The 23,259-nt window shown below is 39.8% G+C and overlaps 1 protein-coding gene across 19 annotated transcripts in view; it reads left to right on the top strand.

The window, feature by feature from the left end:
• Positions 1–3,009: 3,009 nt before the first annotated feature.
• Positions 3,010–23,259, top strand: part of ppfia1 (PTPRF interacting protein alpha 1) — a 61,309-nt gene continuing 41,059 nt past the window's right edge. For 12 of the 19 annotated variants that reach the window (XM_038293538.1, XM_038293548.1, XM_038293537.1 and 9 more), the window contains exons 1-2: positions 3,011–4,017; positions 11,602–11,871. In XM_038293538.1, the coding sequence (XP_038149466.1) occupies positions 11,602–11,871 (270 nt within the window). In that variant the 5' untranslated portion in view covers positions 3,011–4,017. Of the gene's footprint in view, positions 4,018–11,601; positions 11,872–23,259 lie in introns of all 19 variants that reach the window. The other 7 variants (XM_038293539.1, XM_038293533.1, XM_038293540.1 and 4 more) reach the window with 2 other exon arrangements.

Raw genomic sequence — 23,259 nt, 5'->3', positions numbered from 1 at the left:
TTTAGAGTTTTACAGTTCAGCAGTCTGATGGCATTGGGCAAAACGTTAGCTAGGAATGTGGTTAAAAATACAGAACAGCAACCATTCTGGGACAAGATAATTAAATTCCTAGGGACATGGATGGATATGACCCTCCCACTGTGTCCGCGTCTATGTCTTCTTGGAGACAAATCAGCAATACCACAGCTCACAAAAGAGGTACACTCAGTGTTGATGGTTGGGCTAGCCTCAGCTGCAAGAGTTATACTGAGACACTGGAAGGCATCTGAACACCCCACATTCCAGGAATGGAAAGTGTTAATGACTGAAACGGTATCATATGAGGTTATGCTAACTAGACTGAGAAGCAAAGGACAGGTGGGGTTAAATAATTGGTATTTCTTTCAAGTCTACCTGACTTCTCAGTAGTGACCCTTTTTTATTTTATCTCTTTCACCTATTTATTCTTTAATTATTATTATTTGTTTTTCTTTTTCCCTTCATCATCCAGGAACACCGTCTATTTTTGCTTTTATCTTTATAGTTATGTTAATTGTCTGACCATGTGTTGTGAGCTGTTACTTTTTGTATACTATGCCATGCAAGCTTTGTATCGTACTTGTTTGATTGTTTAAAGGAAAATAAAAAACTTGAATAACAAAAAAAAAAATACAGAACAGCTGCTTTTTTGTGAAAATCTTGTGTTTCCCATTGATTTATTTTGAAAACAAAAGTTTTCTAAATAAATTAAGTTAATTTTGTTTTTATTAATTTTCCTGTTGGCACAATGTGATTAGTGTAGGAGAGGGGTTACCAACCTTTTTGAACTTGAGAGCTGCTCCATGGTCACTGAGTCATACAAGGACAAACCGTTCTTTCTGGTTTTTAATCAGTTTCTATCTAATATTTTTTATCAATCTTTTATCTTGTTTTGATATCAATCAATCCATCCATCTATCTTTTACTTAGCTGTCATGGTCAAGCTGGGGCTACTGCTTATCTCCAGGAGTCTTTTGGTGAAAGGCAGGTTATAACCTGGACAGGTTCCTAGTGTACAACAGGTCCTTTTTTAAATATATGATCATTTTATTTAAATTACAAATTTTTCTTCTGTTTACTTTTTATATCCTTTATTCCACTAGAATTTATGGTATTTTGCTTTTTTCCTTCTCATATAAAGCACTTTGAATACCCAGCATACCCATAGTCAATACGCATGTGCAAGATGAAAGATTTGCATTTATCCTTTTAGTTTTGAATGAAAAATACTACCTCAACAGGCGTGTATCCCTATAGTCATGCACAAAAAATTTTTTATGTGAGATCGCCATACGCTTAAAAAAACACCAAGAAGTAAGTAATTCAATTGTGTTTTTTTTTGTAAACGACTCAAGAAATATACACCCATTGAGGTAGTTTAAAGGTAATTTTTTGTACAAAACTATCGAAATAAACTAAAGGGATAAACGAGGATAAACTAAAGGGTATGCTGGTCTGACTGGGTAAGCTCATCTGACAGAACATCAGCCTATTGGTTAGGGCATAGGGCTTGGAATCATGAAGTTGTGAGTCCGAATCCCAGTGCCAAACTGGCTCTCTGGGCAAGAACATTAACCCCCAGGTGCTGCATAATGGCAGCCCACATCTCCCCAAGGGGATGGGTGAGATCAATAAAGTTCTATTTATTTATTTTATATAAAAAATATATTGCCTTGCAAATTCTGACCTATAAACTGGAAGAGTCAATGATCAGCTAATCTTTATGTATAATATACATATTTTTTATGCTTCATGTTGATATTGTCATTTTCAAATCTTTATTTATAATTATAAATAGAAGTGTAGCTGAAAAAGTATGGGCAAAAAAATGAAGTTTTAACTCATTGGTTAGTTGTGCTATCTTTAGAATAGGCTGGAGGGCACCTTGGTACTCTGGTGGCCACAGATACTGAGCTGGTGACAACTAGTGTAAATTGACCCTGTGCTAGTGACCACTGGTGTAGACTGACCCTGAGCTGGTGACCTCTAGTGTAGACTTACCATGAGCTGGTGACCACTAGTGTATATTAACCCTAAGTTGGTGACCACTTGTGAAGATTGACCCTGAGCTAGTGACCACTGGTGTAGACTGACCCTGAGCTGGTGACCTCTAGTGTAGACTGACCATGAGCTGGTGACCACTAGTGTATATTAACCCTAAGTTGGTGACCACTTGTGAAGATTGACCCTGAGCTATTGACCACTGGTGTAGACTGACCCTGAGCTGGTGACCTCTAGTGTAGACTGACCGTGAGCTAGTGACCACTAGTGTATATTAACCCTAAGTTGGTGACCACTTGTGAAGATTGACCCTGAGCTGGTTCTGGGGTCTATCATTTTCTAACTAGTTACTGCCACCCATAATAAACTTTTCTGGCTCCACCTCTAAAAACAGAATAGAAAGCGCTTACTGGACCATTTGAAACCTGGATTTTCAATATTTTAAGTCTTCCTCCAAACCCTAGGACCTTGATACTCAAATAAATACTAAGTGCCTGTTGCTTCTGCAGTTTTTCCTACCATGAACCTTTCTGACAATGTCCTGATTCAGCAGGAATTTAACAGAAAGGTCAATAGCCATTATGTGCTGTTTCACCAACATCACAGTGACAACAACATATGAAAAAGGACATTTGTTTTTTCCATAAATGAACTCTGTGTCATTATAAACCAAATTCACATAACTGTTTGTAGCCATTCTTTATTCTTTGTTTCACACATTTAATCTGGATTATACTCCAGTCTATAGTAAACCTTAATAATGATCAATGTTTACAGATAAACGCGTGAATATATTGACTATATAACAAATTTCAGTTTATTTTTAATAACTTTTATGTTTTATTTCAGATGTAGCCTACCTGAATGTCAATACAGAAAATAACGCATGGGTCAATAAAAATGATCCCGGATCTCTGGTTCAGTTTGATCTGTGGTCGCTACTTGAACGGTCTGATACCCACAGGAACTGAAAGTGCTGCTCTTCCTTTTCCTCCCGTTTCCAGGCTGCCCACCGCGGGGGAAGAAGCGCTCTCCTCCCGCAGACCGTCACAGAGCCACCATTGGCTGCCCCGGACTGCCGAAGCTGCCAGGCAGTGGCGACGGCTCCAACAGCACCGGACACACGGACTCCTTTTATTTTATTTTTTTTTTTTTCGATTGGAAACCTATCACACCGAACCTTATTAAACGGAGTGGACATAAGTTCGGGTTGTGGAAAAAAACGTCGCTAACGGGCCGGTGTTGACTGGAAGTTCCGGACAGGGAGCGGAGCTGCGCCGCTCCGCCGCCGCACTGGGAAGCTAACGTTAGCCGCTCTGCTAACGCTGCTGGATACTTCCCTCATTTCGGCAGCTTTGGATACCTGTTTTTAGAATTTTACAATTTTTAAAACTTCGAGATAATTTTTATATGTGATATCATGCTGTGTATTTTTATAAAACAGATAGCTTTAGGTATTTGTTCCTAAATTAAAAGAAGTGAGCGTTAGCTACCTAGCAGGCTAGTAGCTGTCGACTTTAAATCCACTCCAAGCCAAAGATTTCTGTTTCAAATTAGCTAGCCTCTCAGCAACAGTTTCCACGTCACCTGACTGGATGACGGTGGATCTGTCAGGAACGGAATGCTACTTTTGATAAGAACAAGTTTTTATTCTATTATTTGTTTTTGTTTTTGAGATGCAAAGATCGACACTTTACTTCCAAATCCAGGAATGCAATCATCGAAACACCAGCTCCCTCAGAAAACTAGCATGCTAACACGGAGTTAGCCGGCCAAAGTTGGAATACTGCCCCCCCCTGCTTACAGTGAGAGGCCTTAAGGAAATTTTCCCCTTTTAAAGGACTCTTCTACAGCCTTAATCCCTATTTTCCGAACGGACTTCGGGTTTCCCGAATAGCTCTGGATATCTGCGAAGGCTGCTCCAACGAGTTGGATTTAGTTTTATCATTTATAAAACGTGGATTACAACGGAGTTTGGATTAACGTCATACTGCAAAGGTGAGCTATGTGTCATCGTAGTGAATGGGGCGACTTAGGATGCTCACTTCCTTCACTTTCTTTCTCACAAAAATAAATTGTAGGATTAAAAACAGGAGAACTGTGTAATCAAAGTTGATGTCAACAGCTGTCGGTTCTTCCTGTGATGCAGACTTTAGCTCTAAGCTGGAGAAATCAATGAAAATAATGAGGAAAAAAAGGAAAAATGCAGAGATATATCATTCAGTTTTTCCATTTTTCACTTTTGTTCATCTTGTCTAATATCAGATATCCTTTGGACGTAAATCTAAAAAAAGAAAATCTAAAAATGTCTTTTTTCTATTTGTTACATTGACCAATAAATAAAATTATTAATAATAACACATAACATCATTTTGATCCATATTCTGATGAACAGATTAACCTGCAGGATCTTCTTTATCAGGGTTTTAACAGTGTTATGAAAAGAGATTTGGTTTTATCTCTTTTCTGCTTTACAGGAGTAAAGGAAAAATAAAGTAAGTTTAGTTAGATTTTTTTTAGATTGATATATGTTAAACTTGACCCAAGGTTCTTCAATTAGGTTTAAAACCAAATATTAGAGTTACATTTTTGTGGAGAGGGAATTGCAAAATTATACAAAGCATGTATTTACTCTGGCATAATCTGCTCCAGATTACAGGCTGTTTTGTTCAGAAGCTAAACTCCAATAGATTTGCTCTAAAAGTAAAACTGTAAGGTAGCTCCTTACGTAAGCAAGATGGCAGCCCACTGGAGCCAGGAGCTCCTATTTCTCCTCTTTGGTGCTTTAAAGTTGTAGGGAAATCATATTTAAATGTCAAATCATTCTGGCTTAAACATGTATATAAATGTACTGTTTATCAGACCATATTGTCCCAAAAGATAGAAAATTTCTATTAAAAAAAAAAGAATCTCGTCTTAAAATCCGTGTTTTATTTTCATTATGTTATGCAGACCAGTTAGTTATACGTCAGCTTGTACACCTAAATTCGGCCAATCATATATCAAATTTTTTTGTAGCATAGCATCTTGATTCATATGTTGCAGCTAATATACTTAAGGATTGAAATAAGAATAATTTCCTTTCCCATTGAGTTGCGTCCCAGTGTTCACGGGGATGGACGTCTGTGTCTTCGGCAGGCGTAGAGCTAACAGAACTGGCAGCGTTGCGAGGCAAGGGCTCAAACATGTACGGCTGGAAGCCTTCTACACCAAACCAAGCTTCTGCCGCCCTGGCGTCCTCTTCCACAACATCTTCAGCCCGCGTTCCTCCTCTAAATAAAAAATGTATGACGGAGGAGACTCATCCACGACCTCCGACACAAAACTCTCCTCCTCTTGCATGTTTCCGCTGTCCATAGCGTTCCTTGACAGTGTCGTTTCTAAGTCGCCAACTTAGTGCTACTTGGTCCCAATGGAATTTCCCATTGGGAACCTACTAGCACTAAGTTGTTAACTGGTTAGCAAGATGCTTCCGAGACACAGGCCACAACCAAACTTGCTTGCAAACCTTCTGCCACAACAATCCTCCCCCCTTGATAATCGACCAGTCACATTCACTTTATTCACTCATGTAAAGTCGGGCATCACTCGGGAGAATTCGGAAATGCAACGGCCGGAACAGCCACTTCCCTACGACTTTAAGGGTTAGTGGGTTTATTGTTACTATATCTTTGTCATCATTGACATTTGTTTTGGTCCACGCTCCAAAGGAGCAGGGATTTTCAACCACAATGCACCCATTAAAACACTGCTAACCCAGAGGACAGCTTCCATACTGCATTGCATAAAGCTAAGAGTATGGCGAAAGCTCACCTGCCTGAAGCTGGGGAAAGTTTACTTGGATCTATGCCAAATACAGCTTTTTAAGATGGTTTGATTCATACATTAGGATCATTCTCAAATTCTACCTTTCAAGAAATACTTTGCTCCACATTTTGTCTTATTTATTGTGTGAAATATTTTGGAACAGTTCAGTGGCAGTTTGTCATCCAGGAAAAAGCTTTATCTGTTCACCTCTAACAAAAGGCAGATCATAAACACTCCCTGTCTGCTTGACTGGAAAATATGATAAAATAAAACCCTGATTAGAAGCAGGCATTGCAAAATGTTTATTCTACATTTATCCCTTTATTCTGAGAGCTGTGAACCAATGCATATATGCAGTCATTTATTGTGTATTAATTTGCCCAAATCTCAACTTATTTCCAGTTTTTGACATCCACCGTGTCTTTCCTGAGTTACTCACCATCTGTCCCTACCTCCCATTGATGCTTAGCGACCCTCCCCCTCGGTGCTGATCCTGAGTGGCTTGACCTCAATATGAAGTGTTGGTTCAGAGATTTTTGCTTCCAGTAAATTAGGTTAAGTTTGGCTCAGTCCTTCAGAAACAGCATTTATTATAAGAAACTTGCAAATTCTGTTAATTATGGGTGGCAGAGTCAGTTACAGTCTGGTTAATTAATGTGTGACAAAGGCAAACACAGTCTAAAAGAGGTAATGTTCACTGATTTTAAACCAGGTTCTCTCGGCTTGCTGCTGCAGGCTTTCTCTACTTGCTCTAGTTTGGATGTTGTTGTTCCCGTAGGTATGTTAAATCCAGCTCACATGATTTCTCGGGTTCGTGTCTAGCACTCTGTCTGCAGGAGGTAAGCCTGCTTGGTTTAGGGATTGGCTCCAAGTTCCCCCACAGCTCCTTTCCCAACTGTTGCTAAAACAGCATCTTTTAAATGAACTCCAGGCTTCTTTCATCTGTCTGTTCTTCTCTGAAACATGTTGGAGAATGTCCACATGGAAATGATGTTTTCAGGAGAGCTCTGGCACAATTTATTATTGGCTTCCTTTTTTTTTCCTGTGTGGCCCAGAAAGTCTGATTGAATCATCTCTGTGCTTTTGAACTTGGTCACTATCTTATCTCTGATCTTCAAAACAGGGCCTGAACAAGAACGTAAACAAAGCTTGGACAGTTTGAAAGCCAGGATGAGTTCATTCTTACCTCAGAATTAGATTAAAACTTTTCCATAAATGCTTTATCTTTTGCTCTGTACCATTTTATGTTTTAGATTAAATAAATCACAGGAAGTCTGGAACATCATGCAGGGTTTCCACTTAAGTACACTATATTGCCAAAAGTATTTGCTCACCTGCCTTGACTCACATATGAGCTTAAGTGACATCCCGTTCCTAATCCATAGGGTTCAATATGACGTCGGTCCACCCTTTGCAGCTAGAACAGCTTCAACTCTTCTGGGAAGGCTGTCCACAAGGTTTAGGAGTGTGTTTATGGGAATTTTTGACCATTCTTCCAGAAGCGCATTTGTGAGGTCGCACACTGATGTTGGACGAGAAGGCCTGGCTCTCAGTCTCCGCTCTAATTCATCCCAAAGGTGTTCTATCGGGTTGAGGTCAGGACTCTGTGCAGGCCAGTCAAGTTCATCCACACCAGACTCTGTCATCCATGTCTTTATGGACCTTGCTTTGTGCACTGGTGCACAGTCATGTTGGAAGAGGAAGGGGCCAGCTCCAAACTGTTCCCACAAAGTTGGGAGCATGGAATTGTCCAAAATGTCTTGGTATGCTGAAGCATTCAGAGTTCCTTTCACTGGAACTAAGGGGCCAAGCCCAGCTCCTGAAAAACAACCCCACACCATAATCCCCCCTCCACCAAACTTTACACTTGGCACAATGCAGTCAGACAAGTACCGTTCTCCTGGCAACCGCCAAACCCAGACCCGTCCATCAGATTGCCAGATGGAGAAGCGCGATTCGTCACTCCAGAGAACGCGTCTCCACTGCTCTAGAGTCCAGTGGCGGCGTGCTTTACACCACCGCATCCGACGCTTTGCATTGCACTTGGTGATGTATGGCTTGGATGCAGCTGCTCGACCATGGAAACCCATTCCATGAAGCTCTCTGCGCACTGTTCTTGAGCTAATCTGAAGGCCACATGAAGTTTGGAGGTCTGTAGTGATTGACTCTGCAGAAAGTTGGCGACCTCTTCGCACTATGCGCGTCAGCATCCGCTGACCCCGCTCCGTCAGTTTACGTGGCCTACCACTTCGTGGCTGAGTTGCTGTCGTTCCCAAACACTTCCATTTTCTTATAATACAGCTGACAGTTGACTGTGGAATATTTAGGAGCGAGGAAATTTCACGACTGGATTTGTTGCACAGGTGGCATCCTATCACAGTTCCACGCTGGAATTCACTGAGCTCCTGAGAGCGACCCATTCTTTCACAAATGTTTGTAAAAACAGTCTGCATGCCTAGGTGCTTGAATTTATACACCTGTGGCCATGGAAGTGATTGGAACACCTGATTCCAATAATTTGGATGGGTGAGCAAATACTTTTGGCAATATAGTGTATGTTAAAACAACACAAAGCGTATATTAGCATACTGTGTATTTGCACACTTATTTTAATCATAATTTTAAATGTAAATATCATGAAATGTTCAGATTTATTTTGAAAAACCAACACAGCCGGTTCCTGTCTGTCTTGCTGAGAAGATGGTTAATGAAGCTAACTGGTGGCTACAGTGAGCCGCTCTGCTCTCAGTACTGAAGGAAAACTGGAGGAGATTGTCCAGTGTTGCCAACTTAGTGACCTCAACATATCTGGGTACTTTTCGGACCCCTTCACCATTTTTTTAAAGTAACTAGTGAGAAATGTGACTTTTCTGTGTTTTTGGTGAATTAAGCAATTTCACATGAAAGCAACAATAGTTCTGCTGTTGGTAACATGACAGCAGGTAGAGCTGTCAGGAGTGTCTTCTATGGAGTCAGAAAGGGGTCAAAATATTTGTAAACTCATAAATCTCAGTTGAAACAGAAAAAATAGAAGTTGATATTTAAAGTAAAATTTCTACCTTGTGAGAAACTAAAAAAGCTAACATAAATTAATAATTTAATCTAATTTCTGTTTAGCATTTTAATTACACTTTTTTCTTTTTTATTTATTTTCTTTATTGCAGTTTTAGATTTTCAGATTCAAATCCCTTTCTTTTAGTTTCTTTTCTTTCTTTTTTCAGTTTCAGAATTTTTTTTTACACTTTCAAATCAGTTTTATTCACACTCAGATTTTGATCCCAATCTGAAGGGAGTGGGCGGTGAAATGTGATTGACAGCTTGCAGCAGAGCTGGCGAAACATAATACTAATTATGGTTTTTTTTTCACATTAAAACATGAACAAAGCTCCAGAAAATTTTGCCTTGGGTAACAAAGCAAGATGTAAATGTTACGTAAATATAGTTTTTTTTTTTTTTTTTTCCTTCTGAAACTGTTGTACAAGAATAATTACTTGATTGCCACACCTACCTTGTAATGTGTCGGCCCTGATTACTGCATTTTTGTTAAAATCAGATATATGGGATTTGGATTCAGTCTTTGCATAAAAACTCATTCATTATTTTATAAAGTAAGGTTAACATATTTTGAATTTAAAGGTATAGTGGAGTTTTTTTAGCCTAGTAAACTAGCCCCATCCGCCAGCGGCCGAAATCATTTTTGCCTGCGAGTGGTCTAGCTAGCCTCGATCAATGCCCCAGGCTCTGAACTGGCGGGCCAATCACAACGCAGAGATGTGTTTTGAATTTCTGGATGCAAAGCAGGCGGGGTTTTGAGAGCCTGACGACTAAGCTGTGCGACGCTGGAGAAAGCATTACAAGGAAGATGGCAACAACTATTGAACAGTTCTCGTTTGACTCAGCTTTGGAATCAGTTTTGGAAGGATTAGACTTGGGGTTTCTGAGTATATATCAGCCTTTTGACGTCTGCTGGAGGTTTTGGACCCACACTACGCTCTGCCCTCCAGACACTGCATTGCCAACACAGTCACCCTACACCTGAACAGGAAAGTTAGAGAAACAAAACAAGGTCACTTGAGAATCAAAATGTTGTTGTTAGTTTTACTACTCATATTTGGATCGCATACATTTGGCCGATTTCCCTACTGAACCTGAAACTTATGATTTAAAGTGTGCCGTACTGCATGGTCATCAGTTCAGCGGGGCTCATAGAGCAGTACATGTCAGACAAGCCAAACTGAACCAAGTCAGTGTTTTGCTTTTTACTTTTGTTCTAAATATTAAACTGATGCAGACCTTTAGTTTTCTGCAAGCTTCAGATTTTATGGGATTTATAATGGTAATATTAATGCTTATTAATGAAATTATTATAAGGAGTTGAGTTACTTGCCAAAATATATTTGAGTTTTATAAATGTCATTACTAAAGGCAAAGTATCGGATCGGGATTTGAAACTGAATTAGATTTGAGGTAAAAAGATTGGATTAGAGGCCTATAATGCTGATCGAGACATCCCTATCATTTTTATACATTTAACTGTTTCCCAGTTTAAATCTCTCACCCCAAGGTATTTTTCTGCAGCTCTCACTATTATTTAGATTTTTTTAAATGTATTTATTTGTTGTCTGAGCTGTACAGTTGATAACTTCTACAATGAAAAGTACAAAATCGTTCTTCTTTAACAATCAATGAGTCTTTTTGCAGTGTTGGAACTCTCCAAAGGTTTTTAACTTTCTATTTGCATCACTGTTGATGTGTGACTTTCTGACTGGGGTGGGATTCTTTTTGCAGCTCTAGCATAAGTTATTCTCAGCTCTAATTTTACTTTTCGTAGATTTTCATTGATAGCAGATTTAACAGGCTTTTGTTGAACTTCAATCATCAGAATCAGCTGTGCTAAAAGCAGAGAAAACTGTAAAACCTGCAGGACAGCGGCCCCCGAGGACCGACTTTAGACAGACTTAAACTAGAATAATGATATTTTACTTATAGCTCCTTTAATAACTAGATGTTAGTTCAAAGGATTTAATTTGAACAATAACTTTCATGTAGTCATTATTTCACAAGCTTTAACGGCAGGAACTCTTGTGAAATCTTTGTCATGGAAGATGATGCAGATAAATTCTTTGGATATCTCTGTGTGTGGTGTGATTTATGCTGCTTTTGATTTGTTATAGAAGTTAGCGCCTTGGTCGGCAGCAAAGTCACATCTTGGCTCTGCTTAAAGTTCAAAACTACCAGAAAAATAGGTAGTTGTGTTTCGAACTATCGCAAAAACAAAAGGTTTTATTCTTTTAACTGTTCTGTGAGTAACAGTAGTTTAATGAGAGAATAATGCTCATAGTTCCAGTCATTTCTATTGGGAGCTACAGCTAATATTGAACCCCGAGCTGCTCCCTGTTGAAATTCTAAACTTCAGAGAATGTTTCTGTTATGTTTGCAACTGGCAAGCTTCAACGACATTAATGGATTAGTGAGAAACATGCTTCTAGTTATTCATGTTGAGATTTTTCTCACTTTATTAGCAAATCAAGAAGTTAAAGTGAAAGTTTAGACTTTGAACTTCTCTGATGTGAAGCAGAAGATGCAGGAGAGAAGACGTTGATCAATTTAGTCTTCCAAACCCGTTGAATGGGGGGTTCTTTATGTTGGTAATGTTCACTCATGTATGTTGTCATAAACAGTAAATGGAAAACATTTAATGATATTCATCTAATTCTTTTCTTTTCTTGCATTTCTTAATACGCGCTGCTCCGCCTCACCACCACATGGCTGAAGATGATGTGTGAGGTGATGCCCACCATCAGCGAGACGGAAGGGCCCGGCGGGGGGAGCGGCAGCGGCCGCCGAGGCTCCGGCTCCCCACTGCAGTCAGAGTCCGAGGGTCACTTTGAGTCGTTGATGGTGTCAATGCTGGAGGAGAGGGATCGCCTTCTGGACACTCTGAGGGAGACTCAGGAGAACCTGGGTCTGACTCAGAGCAAACTGCATGAAGTCAGCCATGAAAGGGACTCCCTGCAGAGGCAACTCAACACTGCTCTGCCACAGGTGGGTGGAGAAATTATCCAAGTAATTAAAGCCGCTTAAGACCAGCCTTAAAATCGCTCTGGCTCCAGGCATGGTTCCTGTATGTGTTGATGCCACTTCCTGTTTGTTGGCAAAGGGACACTAATGACTTCCTGTATAATTTGGAAACTGTAAATAAATTATCTTATTAGACAGAGTTTTATACTTGGATTATAAGGAAATCGGCATTCTGCATTTATCCCAGGAAGCTAACTTTCTTGTCTAAGTAGGTGGGGCCAAGGTGATGTCATCAAACTGCCCAACCACTGAGTTGATCAGTGAAATGAAGCTTTTCTGTGGACTTGATGGATTGTGGACAAGTTTTAGATGTCTGTGTTACACTGATGTTTGGGTGCATTGAAAATTCTCTTGAAATACGCCAAAGTTCGCAACAGGATGATTTTGAGCCTATTGGTGACTTTTTGAGTGCGTAGGCCCCGAAAAAGATAATTATTTTAGGAAAGAAATGAATAAAAAGAGTAAATACAGCTACAGTAGGCCTGATCTAATTCCCAGAACGTTGGTGGTTACCTCCCATGAATGTCTGGGCTGATCAGCACCACTGGACTTTAGCTGCTATTAGAATATCAGAAAACCTTTTAGTCTATTTTAATTGTTTTCTTTAAAAATGTTCATAAAGTTTGCAGATATTAAAACAACAAATGTGTGAATATCACACAGATTACCGTGGTTATACACGTGTGACATACTATGCAGCCCTGCGATGTGGTAACACTGATCAGGGCAGCTAAACTCAAACCTCAAAAGAGATCAGCTGATTCACACAGCTTGGATTGTTTAAGCCTGGATAATATCACCCGTTTACAGATAAACCTGGTGGTTTAATGTTTAGTATTGTCATCGCTGACATGACAGCGGTTTTATTATTTAGAACAAAATAGTTTGGTTCAATAGAAATCCAGGAAAAGTGTGTAAATGTACATGTGTCAGGCTCTGTCTCTTAAAGTTCTGCTAAATGTCTTTCCTTTCCTTGAATGGATTTGATGGGAGCAGAACTAGACTGGTAATTTGTAGAACCAAACCCGAATGCTGCAAGTGATCAATCTGCTGCTCTTCAGTCTTCAATTAAATTAGATTTACCAGAATAGCCAAACTGCAGAGAACTTGATGCTTAGGGAATATCTTTATACCACATCAGCAGCAAATATTTTTAATCTGAAATTAACTTTTATTCATCAAACAAAGAAAATCAGCTACAGTAGATGGACTCTAGAGGTATTGGCTTTAATTTTATTTAGTTGGCCGTTGGAGGGTTGGCCGTTGACCACAGGCAACACTGGGTGTTTCATAGGTAATGATACAAACAATGTTGTTCTAGTTCATATTTAAAAGAACAAGGTCAAAGTTCAGTTCATTTGAAAATTAACTAGCTCACCTTCATAGTTCTTTTTTGGAAAAGTGAACTAACTTTCCAAACCTATAAATGAACTAGTTCAAGTTAATTTGGCAAATTAAGCCACAATCCTCTACAATAGAACTTCATATTCCCCCCTTTTAAATGTGTGATCATAATATATAGAAAGAAATGGGAAATAATGGATAAGTCAAGGTATAATTGATGTGCAGTGAAGCCTTTATTTAGCCAAAACACACAGAACTTCAGAAACATAAAGGAACATTCAGGTTCTGCTGACAAGATCTGGATCAAAATGATTTCTTCCATTCTCCTCATTTAGTAGCCGATATTTACCAAGATAGCTCGGATGCGTTAAAGCTGCAGTCTGTAACATTGAGAAGAGAGCAGACTTCGACTGAAAATTTGAAGAAAAACAGGTTTCACGTCACTCCCCCACCCTCTCTGCTTCACTCATGCCCCACCTCCAAGCTCCACCCCTCTCACAGCATCTGCGCGGCTACCGCATGCGACCAGAAGGGGGGGATTCAGCGTGTGTGAGCTGTGATTGACACTCCATCAGACGCTCCTCTGGCTGTGATTGGTTGTTTTGACTCGTCCCGAATTATTCTTTCCAGATTGAAATACAGGCAGTATGCGGGACCAATTGAAGCAGTTTTTTTCACAGGTTACATATCACATGTACTGCTGCTGGGCATAGGGACAGTTTTAGCCAATATGACAAAAAAGTGATTTTTAAAAACTTACAGACTTCAGCTTTAACTCAATGTGTGGCTTTAAATTTGAGGTGGATGTACAGACTTGTTTGTTAATTCTTGGTGGGACCAGTTTGCACTAAAACGTGATTTTTTTTCTGTCCCATGCTTTCTTTGTTAGTTGATCAAACTCTGCCCAGCGCTCTGCTAAACTGGCATCAGAAATACCAGCAAATGAGTCTGAATGAAGCAGACTAGTACTGGAAGTAGACATTGTGACTCTGTCAGGCTGTTTGCCTTAAAACCTGACGTTATCCAATGAAAAGTGTCGTTATCAATTGAACCCTAACGTTAGCTGTGTGTGTCGCTAATTCTTCTCAGAGTGAACGTCGCTCTGGTTCATGTTTATTACTTCAAAACTGATCCGTTCAGTAGGGCTGAACGATTTTGTCAAAAATCAAAATTCCATTTATTTTCAACCCATATTTTCATGTCTATGTTTTCTTCCATGGTTTCAGCTTTTCCATGATCTTGAAAGCCTGCCTATCCAGAATCCAGTGCTGCAGGACATTACTGTAACATTTGAATGAAAAAGTTCTTCCCTCTATTATAATGCACAGATCTAAGTAGTAGCTGCAACTCTCTGTTCCTTCTGTGCAGCAGTATACCCATTTTAATCATATTACCGGGAGAAATTTAGTTAATGTTGTTAAATGTATTGTGACTAAAATCAGTGGCTCTTTGATTTGAAATAGCATTTTTCTATGTTTGCGATTATATTGCAAATACACCTAAATACCCAGCCCTAGGTCACTAAAAATAGGAACTTATTCAATGAACGCCATTCATTAAACGGACACTGAATACAAATGGATGTATTGACATGAGTCTGACCCTGCTGGTTTACTTCACTCTTTAGTCCAACCTTGTTTTAATTATAGAAAACCGCAATGATCTGTTTCTGCTGTAAGTTGAAGAAAAGTGTCTCCAAAGCCTCAGCACCACTTTCTGGCACATCTGGATGTTGGTGAAATCCCAACACTCACCTTTCTAAAAGACAAATGACAGACCTGTTGAAACCCCTGGTCTTTTTACTTGGAGCAAAGAGTTGAAAGATTAAACTGTCTGACCAGCATCTCAACAGATGAGGCCAAAGTTTGAACTAATGAGAAGAAAAATCTCTTTATTTTATTCCCTCTCCTGGTTCCTGGGCATGTTTTAAAGTAAACACCCCCTTCCTTTGTCATACAGTGTTGTCTGTTCAAAGGATTCCCCCACAGATTTAGGACCCTGAGGGAATCAGCATAGGGTCCCTGCCTGATAGTCTTCATCTAAATAACAGAAAATATTCTCTTTGAATGTCAGAGAATCACAGGTCTGTAGCTTAAAGCTTTAATGGTTAGAAAATATGCATCCATGCATACATTTGCAGTTTCTTTAAGGAGCATCCTCCCCCAAAGAAATGACCAGCGCACTGGATGAATCGTTTTTAGTCACTTGATAAACAGATCAAAGTCCAGCTGTCCTCATGGAGTAGGAAGACTGTCTGACACGTAAAAAAAAAAAAAGCTGATCTGAACTGTTTTCTGTCTCTAAAACTCAAATCTACCCTTAAAGAGATGCAGAAATCCTGAAGAAGAAAAGTTTTAGTGCCCTTAAACATAGAATTAATGCTTTGTTTCTGTTTTCCTGCTTTGCATAATGTGCTGCAGGAGGCGTTGCCCTGGCCTTCTGCTGTGGGCTTTAAGGCCTGTGGTGGATGAATTACTCGTGTTTTCCCCATGCAGGGTTTTATATTCATAAAGAAGGGTTCAGGTTCCCACCTTTTAAATTATGCACCAACTCTGGTTCAGGGTTACTGATGCATTCCTGACTGAGTGCTCTGCCTTCACCTGGCCTTCAACTGGATCCAGTTCTTTGCTAGGTAGGGGACCATGACGGACCTGCTGCCTGGAGGGGCTCTCACTTGGTTCAGGAGGGGGTTCTGAGAAAATCACCTCAGGGCAGCTACCTCCAAAGTCGGTCCAGTCCAATATTTTCTCTGCTCGGTTATGTTTTTACATTTACGGCAGTCATGGATATAAACGGGACGGTGAAAAGAGTCGACATCAATTTGGTGGTGGGGTGCGATAATCTAACCTGACTCAGCATATCCATCTGGAAACCTTCCGTTGAAGTAATTTTGGGAAGGGGCGAAAATACTGGTTAGCTGATTGACCTATGTTGGTGATAGACGGGCCAAATGAACCAATCAGATCAACGAAGCATATGACGTACTAACAGCCAGGCTACTCTTGCCGAAACCAGTCGGGAGAAGAGCAAAAACATCTTTTCCTCTGAGAAAAGCCTCCAGAGCAGTGTTTTGCTCTTCTTTCAGTGAAGAAATACTTTGTAATTCCAATAAAACTTGATCGATAGCCACGCTAACGCTAGTTTCATCGGCTGAAGCCGCCATGTTCTTTAGACTGAACTGTCGCGCTTCTCGTTGCGTCACACCTCAACCCGCCTCAAAGCCTACGCTGATTGGACGTTCGTTTGGTGAACGGCTCCAAATTTTCTTTAACGGAGAGTCTACAGACTGATCTGCGAGTGAAACCTTGAAAGCTCGCGAGATCAGGATGGTCTCACGAGGCTAGCGATAATCTGCTAAAATAAAGCCAAGTAATGAACTTATCCATGTTCAGAACATGGAGGGAAGAATCATTTTAAAATCTGCAGAGACTCACTCAGGTTTTTCCAACCGACGACAACGAATTAGGGATTTATTCTGAGTTAAAAGATATTAAAGCTGTAATCCTGTCTTTGGAGAATGTTGCACAATCATTTAAAAGCTCGGTTTTTCTAGGCTGGTCTCTGTTGGGATGCTTTGAAAGTCTGGGTTAAGATCTTTGTTCTCTGAGAATGTTTGACCACAATATGAGAATCTCTTTACCCAGTCAGGCCAGATGCACGTTTAATGGCAGAAATGAGAATGTGAAATCTTCTTCTTTGACTTCATTTCTGCATGAGGCTGCAGTGTTTTCTGTGTTTCACACTGTAAATCTGAAGCTAAAGTGCTCGTTGTTACTGGAGGGAAACAAATAAAATCCGACTGAAAACAGCAACTCTTTATCTGCTTTATAGGCCAAGTTTACAGCTCCTTAATCCTTTCATCCTGTGTCACCCAAGCCTCATAACGTTCACGTGCTCCACATAGCAGAACAGACGAGTTCTCTGCAGTTTACCAGAGACTGAAGCTACATTAAACATGTTTGATGAATTGCTGGTTTTCACGGTCTCGTGGTTTAGCTAAATCCAGTAGCTAAATAGTTACAACAAAACAAAACCTGCAACTGTTTAAAATCCTTCTTTTAAAAGAGAAGAGCTGGCTGTAAACTCAGTCGCCCTAACTGTTAAACAACATGTTGGATGTGAAGTTCACAGGTTTTCTAATGGGTAAGGAGGGAACCTTTTGATGGATTCAGAGAAAGTTAAAAACAATGACCTGATTAAATGATGCTTGGTGTTTTTCCCTGCAACCCCTCAGAAACATGCTTAGTGCCACCCGGGATGTAGGTGAAAGGGAGGTACAGGTCTCTTTCTCTGTGTTTTCCATTTGACTGGAATGCACAAACATTCCAGAACGGCCTGCTTCCACGTCAGCAGCTCGTTACAGCAGCGGCGTCCTCAAAGACAGGCAGCTTTGGTTGTTTATTTATTATTAAGTTTAAATGCTTGTGTTCGCTGCTGGATACATCTGTCTGTCTCTGTCCCAGTCTGTCCTCAATGTTAGGAGCAGAGACATTTGACCACCAGGCTTTTAGCTCGGGATATTTCATAGGGCGTACACCTTGATGTATTACATCTTTAGGCTTTGCGCAACGTAAATGTTGAAATTTATAATCTCTGAAAAGCCGTTTCCTGCATTTTGGGGTGGAATGCAGCTAACTTTTTGCCTTTGTTCCAACGCTACTTTTGTCCGGATTATGGGAAGTAATTGTACGTTCACACCGCAAGCAGCAAGAGCAGCAAAACGGTGCGTGCTGCTTCATTTTGGATGCTTGTAAAAGTTAGTTCTGATGCGCAGCTGAAGCATCTTTGCTGTCCTGGCTGCACGGTGAAAAAGTGGGTCTGATGCGCGTTGGGCGGAGCTAACCTATCCTTTCTCTGCCTGTAACAATGGCAGCTATATATGCTGTGATCAGTGAATAAAAAGTAGTTTTAATAAGTTTTTCTGTGAGAAATCCACCTGAAAACTTAATCTGTGTAGTCACTTCATCCAGATTACCATCCTTCAAATATTATTTCTCTGTTGGAGCCGCTCAGACCCCCACATACCGTTGTTGCATGTCACCAGGATTCCCATTCAAAAGGGGCCTATGGCCCGGTCGCCTCTTCTCGGTTTGCCGTTGCGGCTGGAAGGCGGTTTTCATGTACCTAATCCAAACTGCAGGCACCAGAATAATAAAAGCGAACATGTTTTGCCGGCAGATTTCAGCATTTTAAGTTAAATTAGGTGTTAATAAACTGTTTCGGAGGAGTGATCATAACGATCTGTATCAGCAGTGCTGTGTCTATCTCCCTTGCCAGCTCTCAGATCAACTTCTCTGATTGGTTGATGTGGCGCATTGAGCAGCAAAAGTACACATTTTCCAACTCCAGCAGCAACTGCGTTTACAATGGGTTGCACTCGTCAGATGCTCAAACGCTCTGCTTCTGCTGCTCAAAACACGCTGCAGGATGTTTTGCTGTGCCTTGATGCGCGTCAACCATTGACTTTGCATGTAAATTAGCTGCTCCTGCTGCCTTTGCTGCTTGCGGTCTGAACGTAGCATCATGCTACGTTCACACCAAACACAGCAAAAACGTGTCTGCTGCTTCATTTTTGATGCTTGTACAAGTTTAATTCTGACGCGGAGCAGGAGCAGCAAAGCTGCGCGGTGAGAAAGTGGGTCTGATGTGTGTTGGGCAGAGCTACTCTATCCTTTCTTTGCCCTGCAGCTATATTTGCTGTGATCAGTGGGAATAAAGTAGTTTTGATATGTTTTTAAGTGGGAAAATCCACCTGAAAACTTCATCGGTGCAGTCAGTTCATCCAGATTACCATCCTGCCTTCAAATATTATTTCTGTCTCTAGGAATCCCATTCAACAGCAGCCTATGGCCCGGTCGCCTCTTCGCAGTTTGCGGTTTTTATGTATGTAATCCAAACTGCAGGCACCAGGATAATAAAAGTGAACATATTTTGCCAGAATTTTAAGTTAATTTAGGTGTTAATAAACTGTTTCAGAAGAGTGATCATAGCGCTCTGTATCATCAGTGATGTGTCTGTCTCGCTGTCAGCTCCCAAATAAGCTTCTCTGATTGGTTGATGTGGCTCATCGAGCAGCAGAAGTTAAATTTTTCCATCTCAAGCAGCAGCTGAGTTTGCGTCGCGTGCATCAGATGCTTAAATGCTCACGACGCGCTGCTTCGGCTGTTCAGACTTGCTGCGCCTGCTGCTCAAAACGCGCTGCGGGACATTTTGTTGCGCCTTGACGCGCGTAATGTGGAAGGAGTTAGGGGAGACTAAAGGTGGCTTTGATCCCTCCCACTGGATTGGTCTCAGTGCTTCACACAATCAGTTAGAACTGAAAAAGGCTCTTGGATGAGAGGAGAAACGTCTTCTAGAAAATGACCATGACCTGGAAGACTGAGAACCTTCACAGATGTGTAATGTCCTGGATGCTTCTGCAGCCATGCTTTTCTGTTTATACGTGCACACGCTGCGGAGGAGCTGCTGCTCAGCAAATACATTGGAATATTTCCCTGTATTCGAGTTATTCTACATTTAGTACAGGAATGTATAATAACTGGAGAAACTTGTTTCTGATACGACCGATGGAGTATTTTATTTTTGCGCGATTAAACCGTTGTTACAGATTTGCTACAGAGCTGAATTGCTACCTAAGGTTGTTCTCCGTGTGCCGGTGGGAGTAGGACTCAGTGATGAATGGATTTCATTATTCATTAAGATTTAATTTTTGGAAAATCTGGATTTGGTTTGATCCACCAACCCAGTCCTTGGGCTTCCAGAGCTCACAGTGACATCAGTTATTCACGTCACTGTGTGATCCCGCTAGCTGTAAACATTCAGTGTGTGATATTTGAAAGAATTGAAAGCCATTAGTCTTTTTTTTTAACTATAAAACCTAAAGGAGAAAATCAAGTTATAGGATTTGATAGTTAAAAATCGTAGACTATTGCCCACACGGGAGAGCATGTGACTCAGCATGAGGCTGTGAGAGTGGGACTGCAGCTACTCCAGCAGACGGTTTTCTCTCATATATGTGTAAATAATTAGGAAAACGGATTTAAACACCATTTCCACGGCTTTTACACAGATTTAAAATCAGCTTCATTTCAGGTTACAACAAGGTTTCAGGTTAATTTTCACAACCGTTAGCATTTCAGAGTTTACAGAAGGTGTAGACAAAAATTTACATTTGGATTAAGAGATTATAACATCTAATCTGGGATTTTCTGTTGACAAAGGCAGTTAACCTATGTGAAATACAGGAAGTAAAATGCTGAGCTCCTAAATGAGGCCAACAAACCGTCTCTCTCGGATTGTTCTCACATTTATTCATTAGTAGTATGTCTAATAAGGTATAATATGAATTTAATCAGACCAAAGATTCATGTCTTTTAGGATATTACTGGAAAACGAGCTATTGAAAGCATCCTGACCCTATATGAGGAAGACGACACCAACGACCCAGAATATCTGTCATTTCCATTTATCTGTTCAACCTGGATCACAAATTAGTTTGATTTTCCTGGTTTCTGGTTTCTTCTAATTTTAAACTCATTTCCCAGGATTAGAAACTTTTCCACCAAGTAACGTGAGGAAGTGAAAGTCAGGACGACATCACATCTATTTTAGCTTGTGCAGGAAAAAAAGACCTGTGTTGAATAAAGAGAGGATGTAGAAATGATGCTTGACTGTTTTCTTTTTAGTTTTTTCCTCCCATTTCTTGTATGAAACGGTTGAATTGAATTGAGTGAGCAGGTTTCTGCCCTGACACCGCAGCGTGAGCGCAGATGGACACACAAAGGCCGACTTGTTCCACGGTGACATGAAAGCTACATAGCGAGCGCGTTGTCCTTTAACCAAACCTTAGCTGACTTCAAAAGAAGCTCACAAAGGACAGCTTAGAGGAGAGCATTGATCTTCTCTGGATTATAAAAAACATTTTTTTTCCCTGAATCCTCCCAGATTTGAACCCAGATCCTTTGAACCGTTCTTCCTTTTTTTTTAATGGGATGTTTTAACGCCCATAAAGCGTTCAGTTAAAGCTTTCAGTGAGACAGATTTGCTGTTTTTTAATAAACGCACACATGGATCTCTGAAGGGTTTGTTTGGAACCCACCACAGCCTCACAATGCTCTTTTTCTCTTGTTTCTATGACTCAGCTGCTCTGTACACAAAGGCACACAGAGTGACGTCATATTCCTACTACAGAGTATATAACCTTTGTACTCCACGTCCCTCTTTTCTTCCACCACTAATCTTGGTTAAAGGCAGCCATAAAGCTTTACTGTACTCTAATCTGTAAATTTATGCCAGCTGTTAAAGTTTTTGGCGGTATTCAGATTTCTGTTTCTACTTAAAAAAAAAAAAAAACTGCTGAAGTTAACTGTAAAAGTTTGCAACTAAATAGGATGATTTATTCTAAATGAACCATATCATCTTTTAAGTTATTATTTTTATTATTTTACCACATTATTCAAAGCCGTTTTGTCTGCCAGCAGTCCTGCATGGATCTTGAACTAAGATTAATTAATAAATATGGTGAAATAGTTTACAGAGAATAATGGCAAATTAAATTTAAAATATTTGCCAGTTCTTTTTTTTTTTATTCCTTTATTTAACCAGGAAAAGTCCCATTGAGATTAACAATCCCTTTTTCAAGGGAGTCCTGGCCAAGACAGCGGCAAAAAAGATTACATTACAAATTACATTACAGTTTACAATTACATCTATCTATAATTAGAATTCATAAAACAGTTACAAATCATATACATCTTTTTTAAACCTTTGAGCAATCGTTGAAAATGTCCGATTGGAATCAAATCCTTCAACTTCCAGTCTTTCTGAAGTCTTGAAAGACTTCAGAAAGACTCCAGTCTTGAGAACATCGAGAATACAGTCCAGCCGCTCTTGGTTGAATGTACTCACAGAGGTATGAGTAGGGATGCACGATATTGGGATTTTGGCCGATATCCGATATGCTGATATTTTAAAACTCATGTAGCCGATAACCGATATCGATACTGATGTTAAAGCTGGACAAAAATAAGTAGTCATTGAAAATAGCAGTTTTGTTATCCATTTCTGACACTTTGAAAAATAATATACTCAAATATATTTTCACATGCTGATATCGAATTGATTTTTAAAAACGCGGTATCGATCTATTTTACTTTCAAAATCTGGTGAAATTTCATCGTTCTGTTACAAACTCTCGTGATATTTTGCAAATTCTTGTGAGATTTTGTTAGTAAAATAGATCGATACCGCGTCAATATATCAACACATAAAAATATGGCAAAATTTCGTGAATTTTCGGGGGATTTCGTAGCATAACGATGACATATAGCAATATTTCATTAGTAAAAGAGATTGATATGGTGTTTTTAAATGGCAATATATCAGCATATGAAGATATTGGGATATTTTAATATATCAATATTTTTTCCCTCGTCTTTAGAAGTTTTTAAGTCTGTAAAAAAGAAGTTTTTGAGGAAGAAGAAGTAGTATTTTTTTTTTTTAGACTTTAGAAACTCGGAAGATGATCAAATATCGGGTTAAATATCGGTGGGGTGGCCGATGTCCTATATTCAGTTTTAAGGCCGATACCGATAGGGGGCCGATTATATCGTGCATCCCTAGGTATGAGGGCAACAGATGCAGAATACCCTTATAAATTATCATATACCAGCGAGTGAGTCTACGAGTTCTCATTCATTTTACAACTAATTGTTTCCATTAGTCGCCATCAATAAACAACCAAGGAGAATTAAACAGATTTATGGAATAAAGTACATGGATTTAAAATGGTTTGTTTTTGGTAAGAAAATAGAAAAAAAAAAAAGAAACAATATCGACATGTGATGGGAGCAAAATGGCGATCAGGCAAACGAAGCATGGGCCAAACTTGTCTCTTCATATCACTGTTACAGCAGCGGCTGGAAGCATTCTGCTTCTCTGTTTAATAAAACAGCTTGAAACCTTTTTGAAACAAAATTAATTAATTTGTTTAGGATCTATATTAACAGT

This window comes from Cyprinodon tularosa, unplaced genomic scaffold, assembly GCF_016077235.1.
Source record: "Cyprinodon tularosa strain WSP-4 unplaced genomic scaffold, ASM1607723v1 ctg328, whole genome shotgun sequence".
Lineage (NCBI taxonomy): Eukaryota > Metazoa > Chordata > Actinopteri > Cyprinodontiformes > Cyprinodontidae > Cyprinodon > Cyprinodon tularosa.
The sequence above is the reverse complement of the archived record's forward strand: the minus strand, read 5'-3'. Positions and strand labels throughout refer to the sequence as shown.